Below are 12060 nucleotides of genomic sequence, written 5' to 3'. Positions count from 1 at the left end.
TCCCCCTGCCCTGTGTCGTTCCAGGAGCCTAAAACTCCCGCTCGGGCGCAGTAAGTTTAGGTTGGGCTTTCCGTTACTTACAACCAAGACCGAACACACGGCCAAGACGACCGTCTGGCCTTCCTGCTGCCCAGGCCAAAAGTCAAGGACAAAGGGTCTGGTCTTCCCTGGAAGGGTCTGCCCTGACCCTCTTCTCTGAGGCCCCAGGCTCCCTTAGCCGAAAATGCATCTGCCCCAAGCTCTCCGCCCCACACACCCTCCTCACACGCAGATACCACACACAGCACTGGATGGACTTTTATTTTAAAGTCAAAGGCACAGCCTGGACGGGCTGAGGCAGTGACTGTGGATGCCCAGCCCAGCCCCTCAAGGCCCGGCCCCCAGCCAGAGGCAGCTGTGCCAAGGGGGGGCTGGGGGGGTGGGGGAGAAGGTGCCTCCCCTTTTAGGGGTGGCCTACCTCCTTCCTTAGCCCCAACAGGGGGGAAGCAGGTGACATAAAGTGAGGCAGAAATGCTTCAGGGGTCCCCCAGGGTCTCTCCTTGAACCCCCCCCAACACAGGTCTTTGGTGGACGTAATTGCACAGATAGTCCATAAAGTGACAGCTAGAGGGGCGCCCCCTCCCAAGAGCAGGGCCTCAGGGGAGGGCAGGGGAGAGGTCCCAGTTTCTCCCTGTGGCAACTCAGTGCGTTGAAATGGGGGAGTAGCCCCCCAGGGGAGAAGTGCCTTCTGCCACATGAGGCACTGTCTTGGCAGAGGCCCCTCCCTCCCTGCATCTCTAACTCTATCCGGTAAGACATAAAAAATTCTCTGCTTATAAAAATACTTCTGCTCTGTCTGGGAGTGGGGTGGGGGGAAGGGGAGGGAAGGGCAATCCCTGGGGATGGGGCTGGAGCCGATTCCGAGGCTCCCAGGTCACAGCCCCTATGGGGGAAGGAGAGGTCTCTGTGGCGGGGGCTAGGAGGGCGGCAGGGGGCCGTTGGCTCGTCTGGGGGCTCCCTTGGCGGCGGGGGCCCTGCCAGGGGCGGCTGGCGCGGGGGAGACGCGGCGGGAGGTGGCGGCGCTCCGCAGCTTCTGTTTCCGCCGCTTGGCGAGCGGCGCGTTCTCCACGCTCTTCAGGAAGAAGCCCTCGCGCTTGCCCCGGTTGAAGGCCTGGCGGAAAGGAGGGGGTAAGTGCCCCACCGCCACCGGCCAGGCCTCGACTTCCAGATCCTAGTTTTGACCCTATCCCGGACCCTCCCCCCATACCACTAGGTCAAGGCCAACAAACAGGTCATTGGCCCCTCCAGCCTCCCCAAAGGCCAGGGTGCCGACCGACCAGAGGCCAGGATTCGGTCACCGCACCTTTCTGAGCTTGGAGGGCGTCGCCTCCCGGAGGCCCCGCCTCGCCAGCCCCCTTGGGAGGGTGCTCCCCCGGACCCGCCCCTCACCATGAAGGTGGCGTTGAGCCCCGAGCGCACAGCCGGCCCCGAGGACTCCAGCACGTCAGGCGTCCGGAGAGGGGGCGATGAGCGGGCGCTGCCGTCCTGCAGCCATGAGCTGCCCCGCAGCCCCTCGAGCTTCAGCCGCTTGGCGGGGTCCACCGTCAGGAGCCCTGGAGGCAGGGCAGGGAAGGGCTGAGGAGGGTCTGTGTGTGGAGGCTGCGCCCCAGAAGGATCCCAACGGCCCCACTCTCCTCCCCGACCAGTTCCCCAGACCAAACCTAACCCACTGATGATCCGCGCCCCACCTTGACCCCATGGCCGCCCCCTCCCCAACCACGATCTGCGACCCCTCCCGCGCACACACACCCCCCCCCCCCCCCCCGCCTCCGCACCTCGGACCAGCTCCTTAGCTTCCTCAGACACGCCCTGCCAGGCCTCCCCGTCGAGAGAGAAGCGCCCCTCGCGGATCTTGCACATGATCTCTGCTGCCTGGCTCTGCCCGCCCTGGCCTGAGGCCCCCTGGAAGGGGACCTGCCCCGACAGCATCATGTACTGGGGAGATGGGGGGCGGGGAGTGAGACCAGTCCAGGCTGCAGGGCCTAGAGAGGCCAGGAGGCTGACTTAGCCACCCACAGAACTATTCGCCCTCTCTACGAGGGTAACTCCCGAGGCCCATGCATGATGTTGAACCCTGACCTCCAACCCCTAATACTCGGGGGCCCTGACCCCAGCACCTGAGCAACCCCGGGGGCCTCTGTCCTGGGATGACCTCTAAACCCAGCCTCACAGCAAACCCGCCCCCCCCCACCAAAACGTCCCCTGTCCTCTGCCTCGGGGGCGTCCCTGCTGGCCCGCATCAGGAAGCCCTCTGACCCCGGGCTCGAGGCACCCCGAACCGTCCCGGGACCCGTCTCATACCAGAATGACGCCGAGGCTCCAGAGGTCGCAGGACTCGTCGTAGCCCTGCTGCGCCAACAGCTCAGGAGCTGCGTACTGCAGCGTGAAGCAGGGCGTCTGCATGGGCCCCGCGGGGCTCTGCGGGCGCAGCCGCGCGAACCCAAAGTCGATGATCTTCACGGGGGCTCCGGGCGTGTCATCGGCATACAGAATGTTCTGTGAGGGCGGTGGGGCAGCCGTCAGAGACCAGCCCTCCGCGCCTCAGCCCTCCCCGGCTGTCCGAGCTCTGCCCGAGTTCCGCGCCCACCTCGGGCTTGAGGTCGCGATGCACCACGCCCGCCTCCTCGTGCATGAAGCTCACGGCCGACACGAGGCTGCGCAGGATCTGGCTCGCTTCGGACTCGCTGAAGTGCCGCTTCTTGCGGATGTGCTCCAGCAGCTCCCCGCCCCGCAGCAGCTCCAGAACCAGGTACGTGTGCAGCTGCGGGCGGAGCGGCGGGCGGAGGTCACCACCTGGGCCGAGGTCCCACCTACCTACCTACCTCCCCCACCCCCATCCCCCCGAGCCCCACCCACTGGCCAGGCCCCGCCCTTAGCCTCAGGCCCCGCCCCTATCCGAGCCCGGAACTCAAGACCACCCCAAAACCACCCTTAGGCCCCACGTCCTTCTGGGCCTCCGCCCCCCTGCCACCTTAAATCCTAGCCCCTTCCACGTCGTCCTCATATTCGGTTCCCTTGGCCATCCTCAGCTCCGCCTTCCCATCCTCCGGCCCTACTCGGCTCAAATCCCACCTCCCTGGCCTGCCAAGTCCCTCAGCGCCCCCACCCACCCAGGCCTCAAGCCCCTCCCACGGCGGCCTCAGGCCCCTCCTCCTGCCCGCCTCCCCGCCCACCACACCCCCTATCGCCCCTCCTCCCTTCCAAGGGCAGCCTCCGGAGTCCCTGCGTTGCGCCCCCGCCCAAGAAAGGGTCACCTGGTCGTGATGCACATCGTGCAACTTCACCACGTTTGGGTGAGACTGGCAAAGCCGCAGGGCGGCCACTTCTCGCTGTGTGTTCGCCTCCAGCCTGGGGGTGAGGCAGGCGGGGTCAGTTGGGCCGAACTCCGGCCCCGCCCTCGCCCTCCTGCATCCCGGCTTTGCCAGGCCCCGCCCACCCCACCTGCGGCTGAGGATCTTGACGGCGAACTCCTGGCCGCTCTGGCGCTGGCGGCAGCGGCGACACACGGAGAAGCTGCCCTGGCCCAGCGCGGGCTCCCGCAGGTCCAGCTCGTACTGCTGGAAGAAGGGCGAGTCCTGGCGGCGAAGGGGGCACGTCAAAGATCCTACCTGGGAGCCCTGCGGCCACGCCACGCGCCACCTGCAAACCTCACCAAGGTCACACCATCGGTGCCTGGTGAAGCCAGGTCTGGAATCCCCGAGCCCAGACACCTCAAAATCAACGTCCCACCCTGGCCCAACCCACCTGCATCATGGCGCTCCTGGCCACGGCTGCCCGGCCGGGCCGGTCTCCAGCGCCGGACGCTTCCAGGACATCGGTCATCATCACCGCGTTGTTATGGTCGAACAGGATGGAGGGCGCCACGAAGGAGTATCCCTGCGGGGGTGGAGGGGGCTTACGGGCATAGGGCCTGGAGGTGCATATGGAGTCCCTGGAAGGCCCAGACCCAGGGAGAGGCAGGGCCCAGAGGGAAGACCCTGGACTAGAGTGAGTGCTGGAGGCTGCTGCTTTAGTATCCTGGTGCAGACAGGTGTGTGGACATTTCAAGCCACCTTGCACTATGATCACTTGGGTTCATGCGCACCCGCCCCGGAGTCTGTGACTCCACAGTTCTCATCACAGTAACCCCCCCCCACTCCAAGGGCATCATTTAGCACAATGCAGTGACCCAGAAAACGATGGACCCAAAGCATGAAAGGGCCGTGGCCTGGCATCACACACACTTAGCTTATGAGAATTCAAATCCACCCACTGAATACAAAAAGTCTTTATGCCTTCATCTCAAACCAAACATTGGCCTCCTCTGCAAGGGGGGGGGGGCTACTGAAGAAATACAAAGAGGCAATTCAAGGGATTCTTAAGGGTAAGTTTAACGACGAATTGTATTCTCCTAAAAACACAGCCCCACTGTGCACAAGAACGCAGACTCCATCCACACGTGTCTGCTAGGTTCATTGATCCGTCCCTGGGGCCCAGCTCAGTGCCTGGCACATTGTAAGCACCCAATACAGATTTTTGAATCCTTAAATGAACGAATGAATGAATGAATGAATGGGGGGCACCTGGGTGGCTCAGTCGGTTGGGAGTCTAATTCTTGGTTTCAGCTCGGGTCGTGATCTCGGGGTGGTGGGATCGAGCCCCACATCAGGCTCCACGCTCACTGGGGAGTCTGCTGGAGATTCTCTCTCCCTCTCCCTCTTCCTCCCCACCCCTAGGCTTATGCACTCTCTCTCTCTAAAATACGTCTTTTAAAAAAATGATAAAATAGTTCCATAAAAACTAAAATTTAAAAAATAAATGAATGAAAGTAACCGCTGATTCACAAGAAAGAACTTTCTCGGAACTGTGAGACGATGGGGGCGCCTGGGTGGTACAGTCAGGAAAGCATCGGACTCTTGGTCTCAGCTCAGGTCCTGACCTTGGGGCTGTAGGATCAACCCCTGCATCAGCTTCCACGCTCAGCTCGGCATGGAGTCTGCTTGAGAGTCTCTCTCCCTCTGCCTCTGCCCCTCCCCCACCCACTCTCTCACTCCCTAAAATAAATAAATAAATCTTTAAAAAACAAAAACAAGAAACTGCGAGACCATCGGTGGAGGGTCGTGCCAACACAGTCATCACTTGGGAGAGCCTCACAGGGCGGCTGACCCGTCTACACTTGCTACTGGCCTGTTCTTATTTTGTATTTATGGACCATGACCTACAGGCCAGGCCCCCACACTGGGCAAAGGGACAGAGACATTAAACACAGTCCTTGCCTCCTGGGAGCTTCCAGACCAGGGGAGGCAGTCCCAGTAAGGCAGTTAGGATACAACCCGACAGGGTGCTTAGAAGGAGCTGCCATCTCCAGAGGACCAGTGCGCAAGGAGAGGCCAACCCAGGACCAGAGTGGTGGGGAGGAATTCACACAGGAGCAGCACTGCACAAGGAGGCTTGAAAGGTGAATGGGAGCTTGCCGGGTGGGCAACTGTGGGGAAGGTACCCCAGGTGGAGGGAATTGCCAGTGCAAAGGCACAGACGTGTGTTCTGGAATGTCTGAGCAGTCCGTGGGTGCTGGAGCACCAAGTGGGACAACAGTGAGCACTGAGGCTAGGGCACTGAGCAAGGACTGCATCACGTAGGGCCTTGAATGCCAAGCAAAGGAGTTTGACCTTGCCCAACAGGCCTAAGCTTCTAACACTGAGTGGAGGGGTCTGTGCTTCCACAAACGTGATATGGTTTGCCAAGGGACACACAAGGCCACAGTGTAAACATGGCATCTCTTTCTAGTTGTCCACTTAAGCAACTGAATAGTTAAAGCAATATCTTTACATAACAATAAAGATATGGAGTAGAAGGGCCGTTATCATGAGATTTAAAGATGAGCCATGTAATTCAAAGACCTGTCCTGCCATGGCAGTCTGTATGACTGACAACTCCAGGTACCCTGCCAGTGGACAGGGTCTGGGGGGGATGCTGAGTCCTGATCGGAACACAGGGCCTGAATCAGCCCCAGGTCGAGGCTGGCAGCAGCTCTCACTCACCTGGAAGATGCGAGGGTCCCCAGGCGGGGGGCTGCCAGGGGGTGAGTAGACAGGCTCCAGCCGAGTAAATTCCTCTGCAAAGTTGCCCACATCCAGCTCCGAGCGGATCTGGGGTCGGAATGGGGCTGGAATTTTCCTGGCAGCCAGAGCAGCCCAATCCAGACCCTGGAGAAATGGAATGAGAGATTGGGGGTGAAGGGTAGGAAGTGAAAACCCCTCTCCCCTCAGGCCACCCTCACTGGGCAGCTCCTCTCTCTGGCATTTCAGTGGAAAGTTGTTCTTCCTGCTTCCCTAGCTGGTGTTTCTTTCCCTCTGATAAGAGAATCCCCATTTCCCTCAGAGAATCATCCCTCCACCACATTCAGTCAATGCTGGGACTTTCGATAGCACTGGCATGCAAAACAAATCTTTCTCCAACTAGCCTTAAATCTGGGAGGACATGGGCCTGGAACTGCTGGGGACCCCGTCGGGGTCTAATGATGAAGTCCCCATGGAGAAAACCCAAGAGACAAAGAAAGAAATTCTTATTAAAATAAATCCAGCACCTGGATGCAGCCTTGCCTGAGGTCAAACCACTTTTCCTTGGACTTTTCATAAACGGGAGCTAAAATATGCCTTTTTATGTTTAAGCTAGGATGGCAGAGCCTGTTTTTTGCCTGCTCAACTTCCATACTCCCTGTCTTCCTTAGTACCATAGCCTTGATGTTAGTATAGGAAGCAGTATACACAACTAAAAGCCTGTATTTAACACTTGGGGGGGACCTACAACCTGTAAGTAAAAATTGTGAGAATCCAGAGAAAGAACCTCAAGAGGAGGGTAAACAGTTGGCACGTGCCCATTTTGCCCTTCCCCTCCTTTTTCCTCCTGATTTCTGCCTAGATGACAGCCTAAATGGCAAGCGCTCCAGCAGCCATTTTGCACCACGAGGCAACCCTGGGGCTGGAGGCCACACGCTAAGAATGGAGGAGCATTAAAAAAAAAGAAGAAAGAAGAAAGGAGCTTATATTCATTAAAACACCACAGCAGCCCTGACCCGCCAAACTTTTATATGAGAACACAAATAAATAAACCTCTATGTTGTTTAGACAACTGCTCACTCCGATCTCTCTTCTTAGCAGCCAAACTCTATTCCAGGGGTAGCACCATTTTGAGTTGGACTTTTTGTCACTTGCAGCCAAGAGGCCTGATTTGGTCTCGGAGGCCCCGGGTCTGGCACCAGGACCTCGGCATTGCCATCACCAAAGAGGCTGTCTTGAGAGAAGGGGGACTGCGGGAACACGCCTTCTGAGCATTGGGCCTCAGAGACCTCTCCAGTGATTGCTGATCAACCCACTCCCAGCACCCAGGGTGGGGAGGTGTCCACTTAAGGAAACTGACACTGCTCGGCCCCTTCCCCCACAAAGGGACAACTTCATCACAAAGACTTAGATTCCTATCACAGAAAACATCTCCAAGGGACCTTGGTGGGAAGACTGAAGGAGACAGCACTCGTAGCAAGGGTAACTGAGTGCCTGGCCAACAGTAAGTGCCCGTAAATGGGCACTTTTGTTAACGATGTCAAACAAGTGGCAGATCTGATGGCCACAAGTAAACAGACACAGCAGTGAAGCATACGGGCTTCACATCACCGGACACGGGTTTGGATCTGAGCTCCATCATTTCCTGGCTGGGTGACCTTGGGCAAATGACTTAACCTCTCTGAACTTCAGTTTCCCCATCTTTGCAGATGGGGACCATCAGAATACTTCTGCAGGCGACGGGAAATCATGCAAGCGAAAGCCAACACACAGCAGGTGTTCACTGTCCCAGGGTCCCGCTAGGCAACGACGCTGGCCACACACAGGCCCGAGCCAGCGAGGTCTCGCAAAGAAACAGAATCCACCCTGCACCGCACTCTAACCTGTACGTGCTCTTAACAAGTGAGCGAAACCCAAGCGACTGACCAGCTGTCCATCTGAATGACAGGCACACAGACAGCACCGGAACAAAGAACAAAATGCCTGGGTGGGTTCGGAGAGCCGTAAGTGTGACTTGTGGTACCGATGTGAGCCAACAGGACCCCTGCAACCTGTCCCCAGCTCTACACCATCTCCCTGCACGATCTGGAGCAGGTCGCTTCCCTTCTCCGAACCTGTCCAGTGAAAGGACCGATGAAGCCATTCTCAAGTCCCTGCCAGCCCTACCAGTCAACGAACCTACAATTCTTTCCCCTAGAAACACATCTTCCAAGTTGCACTCTCTTTAAACCCACTCTCTTTATCTGGCGGTTTTTCTAAATCAGGTGAAATCAGCTAGTCTTAGACCATCCCTCCAGGGTCCCCCAACCCAGAGCAGCGGCCCGATCTGGGTAGTGTGCAGAGAGGTGCGGGGGACAGTCAGGAGCCTCACCTGGAAGAAGGGGTGGTTCTTGACTTCCTGCGCCCCCTGGGGCCCCGCGCCCAGCCGCTTTTTGGGGTCCTTGCAAAGTAGCCGCCGCAGCAGGTCCTGTGCCACGGGCCCGATCCGGGGGGGGAAGGGAGGGGAGCACTTCAGGATCCGTCTGGGAGGATTGGGGGGGGGCGTCAGGGGCAGCAAGCCCCCTCCCCAACCCTGCCCAGGCCCCTCCCCGTCCCCCCCCACCTTGTCCAGCCCCACTCACCGGGACACCTCTGCCTGCGTGTTCCTCTCGCCCTCCAGGGTGAAGGGTGAGGCCCCGGTCAGCAGCTCAAAGAGCAGGATACCCAGGCTCCACCAGTCCACGGCCTGCCGGGGCAGAGCCGGGGTGAGGGCCTGCGGCCACCCCTGCCTCGCCCCGCCGCCACTCCCCACCCACTCTCCTGCGAACCCACCTTGCCATGCCCCGACTTGCTGCGGATAATTTCGGGAGCCATGTACTCGATAGTGCCACAGAAGGAGAAGGTTCGTTCTTTCTGGGAGGGCAAGAGGACCCATTTGGACACCCAGCAGTCCCCCAGGCTCGGAGTAGGACTCGCTGGACTTGTGAGGGTAGGAACACAGGGGATGTCCTGAAGGCAGGACCCGGACGCGTTTACCTCTGCGCCACGAGAAACGCAGAGCCGGGCACGGAGCAGGAGGAGACAGGAAGGCGAAGGCTTGAACGGGGGTGCAGGGGGCAGAGAGACTGCCCTTCGCTCACCTCCTCCGTCAGGAACTCCTTGCTAAGCCCGAAGTCTGTGAGGACGATGTGGCCCTCGGAGTCCAGCAGCACGTTCTCCAGCTTCAGATCGCGGTAGATGATACCCAGCTGTCAGGAGCAAGAGAAGCGCTAAGGCTTCCCCCCCACACCCCCACTCCTACAGCTCGTGCCCGGGCACCAAGACCCAGCTCGGGACAAGGGGAGCCCCCTAGAGAAGGGGTCTCCGGTGACGGAGTGGGCCCAGACACCGGGCCGTTGGATGGGAAAAGCCATTTCCGCTGTAAAAGCAAGGAAGGAGGACACCATGGGACCAGGCCCCAAGGCCCCAGAGGGAGGAGAGCCTGCATGAAGAGCCCCATTGCAAGAAGGCCTTGGGAGCCAAGGCATGAGGTCTCTATTTGAGGAAGTTCGGTGAGCATGGCCCTGGGAGGCAGCCCCGAGTTCCCTATCAGAGGAAAGCCCCTTTGAGGAGGTACCAGGGAAAGAGACCCCTCCCCAGGCAACGCTAAGGCCTTCCTTCCAGAAGGCCTGGGCAAGCGGCTCTGTTTCCCACCAAGACCACCCAAGAGAGAGCACTTCAAGGCTGCCATGTTTGGAGGCCCCTTACAAGACCCAGGCCAGCGCCCGAGGCTACAGCCCGGAGGCCAGGCCCTCACCCACCTTGTGCAGGTGCTCCAGGGCCAGCACGATCTCGCCCCCGTACACGCGCACCTCAGCCTCTTTGAAGTGCTGGCGCTGATAGAGGTGGGTGAACATCTCGCCTCCACTCACATAGTCTGGGGGTGGAATGGAGGTTGGGAAGCAACCCTGACTGAGCGGCCCCACCTGCCTCCATGGCCCCCAGGTGGGCAGGGGCCCGCCCTTACCCAGGATGAGGTGCAGCTTGGCATCCGTCTGGAAGGCGTAGTGCAGCGTAACCAGGAAGGGGGCCTGGCGCACGAGTTCCAGCACGGAGCGCTCGGTGCGCGTGTGCTCCTGCGTCTTGGCACGCTGCACCAGCGCCGCCTTGCGCAGGACCTTCATGGCATACAGCTTCCCGGCATCGTGCCCGACTGCCTTCCGCACCAGGAACACCTTCCCGTAGGCTGTGCGAGCGGTGAGTGAGTGGAGGGTAGACCGTGAGTGGAAGGGGGGTACGGATGGGTGGGGGCAGGGGTGATGCCAACCCAGAGGGTGTGCAAATTGGGGGAAGGAACCGGAGTGAGAGGCAAGGGTGCAAAAGGCTGACAAAGCCTTCTCAGGAAAAGGTGTAGACAGCCCCGGAGGGGCGGGGAGGAGATGTGCAAACCGGGCTGGAAGGCCTGCAGCTCCAGGAGGCTTGCAGCACAAGGTGGGGGCAGAACGCGGGCAGAGCCAGGGCAGATCAGACAGATGGGGGGGGGATGCAACGTGGACCGGGGAGGGATGTGCAAACCCAGGCTGGGGACTGTGCAAAGCTGGGAGTGAGCAAAGCTGGAGACCAGGCTCCCATATCGCACGGGGGAGGAGGTGTGCAAATCCCTCGGGAGGGCTGCAAGCCCTGGAGGGTGTTGGCAAATCCCGGAGGACCTTGCAGGGAGGAGCAACGTGAATGTGGAGCAGCGCTAGGAGTAGGCATGTCCCTGGGAGTGGGCATGCAAACCCTGGCAGGGCAGGGCGGGGCAGGCAAGGCGGGTCGTGCCGGGAAAGGGTGGGGGGCATCGCCGGAGGCCTGGCCCAGGCCCAGGCGGCTATGCCGCCCGGAGGCCCAAGGCACCAGGCCCGGGACACCTGCCCCGGGGGGTGGAGGTCCTCACCTCCCGTGCCCAGCACCTTGAGCAGCTCGAAGTTCTCGACGCTCACCTTCTCCTCGTGCCCGGTCAGGTTGGCTGTGGGCACAGGAGGCGGATGAGCCCGGCCAGTGCATGCCCCCCTCCCGGTGCAGCCCCCGGCGGCCCGCACCCCGCCCCGCGCCCCCTGGCCACCCCCCGCCCCACCTTCGGTGATCCGCAGCTCCACGGCGCAGCCCTCGTCCTCGTCCTCGTCCCCCATGGCCTGCGGGTCGCCGGGGGCCCGCGCGGCTCTGCTCCGGGCGGCGCCGGTTACATGGCGGCTCCGGCCGGGGCGGGCGCTTCCTGGTGCCGCCTCCGGGGGCCGAGGCGGGCGCCGGCGCCGCCTCCCGCTCCCCGCCCCGCGCGGCCTGAGTCAGGCGGCTGGAACGTGACAGCGCCGGGCTGCGGGTGGGCGGGCGCGGGCGGCGCGGCTCCCTCAGCGCGCGGGGCGGGCGGCAGGGCTGTGCGCTCCGGGACCCCGAGCGACCCTCCCGGTGACCTGGGAACACCCTTTGGGAGCCGCGTCTGGGGTCCGGGGAGAACCTGAAGCCTCTGCTGGGGGGACCGTCCCGAGCCAGGTGTGTCTGCCTGGGTGCCTGCGGAAGCCAGCGGGGATGAGACACGGGAGCCCGTGTCCCCATGGGGGTAGAGTGGGGGGGGGGGGCACCCAGGCGCTTTCGAGCCGCCCCCTCCAGGGTGCCAGGCCTAAGGGCAGCCAAGCCTCTCTGTCCAATTCTTAGCCACCAGCGAAAGTGAGGGATTTCATAAAAATCTCAATTCACTCCCTCGATTTTGATCACTCCGTGACCAGGGCGAAGAGGGGAGGGGACATGTAGGTCCCCTTGCACCCTGAAGCCTCAGGGCTGTCCCTGTCCAGGTGCTGCCCCCGCGGCCTCGGTGTGGACTTGCCTTTGCAGGGGAGGGCCTGGGGGCTCAGGCACCCCAGGACCCTGTCTCTGGGCGGCTACTGCCCAGGGAGCGCCTGCAGGGGGCGCTGAGAAGGAAGTGGAGGCAGGCCAGGCCCTGTGACCGGGAGGGGTGGCTGATTTCCTGACCACATCTCTTTGGAGTGGA

At 61.1% G+C, this 12060-nt stretch overlaps 1 protein-coding gene across 2 annotated transcripts; it reads right to left on the bottom strand.

The window, feature by feature from the left end:
* Positions 1 to 285: 285 nt before the first annotated feature.
* RPS6KA4 (ribosomal protein S6 kinase A4) lies at positions 286 to 11292 on the bottom strand. 2 transcript variants are annotated; one of them, XM_045775486.2, is made up of 17 exons: positions 11152 to 11292; positions 10972 to 11043; positions 10063 to 10281; positions 9857 to 9972; positions 9197 to 9304; positions 8889 to 8969; positions 8699 to 8802; positions 8449 to 8599; positions 6060 to 6224; positions 3784 to 3915; positions 3481 to 3614; positions 3294 to 3387; positions 2627 to 2800; positions 2341 to 2535; positions 1815 to 1974; positions 1429 to 1592; positions 286 to 1150 (listed from the first exon to the last, which is right to left on the bottom strand). In XM_045775486.2, exons 1-17 carry the CDS (start codon positions 11204 to 11206, stop codon positions 956 to 958), a joined length of 2319 nt encoding a protein of 772 aa, XP_045631442.1. In that variant the 5' UTR covers positions 11207 to 11292; the 3' UTR covers positions 286 to 955. The 2 variants fall into 2 exon arrangements, with proteins under 2 accessions (XP_045631442.1, XP_045631443.1); XM_045775487.2 differs by having other exon boundaries at positions 11018 to 11043; positions 11152 to 11280.
* Between the last annotated feature and the right edge of the window lie 768 nt (positions 11293 to 12060).

This window comes from Ursus americanus, chromosome 24, assembly GCF_024610735.1.
Source record: "Ursus americanus isolate L20-20 chromosome 24, mUrsAme1.1.p, whole genome shotgun sequence".
In the NCBI taxonomy this organism is placed as follows: domain Eukaryota; kingdom Metazoa; phylum Chordata; class Mammalia; order Carnivora; family Ursidae; genus Ursus; species Ursus americanus.
This window is presented reverse-complemented; position numbering and strand designations above follow the sequence as displayed.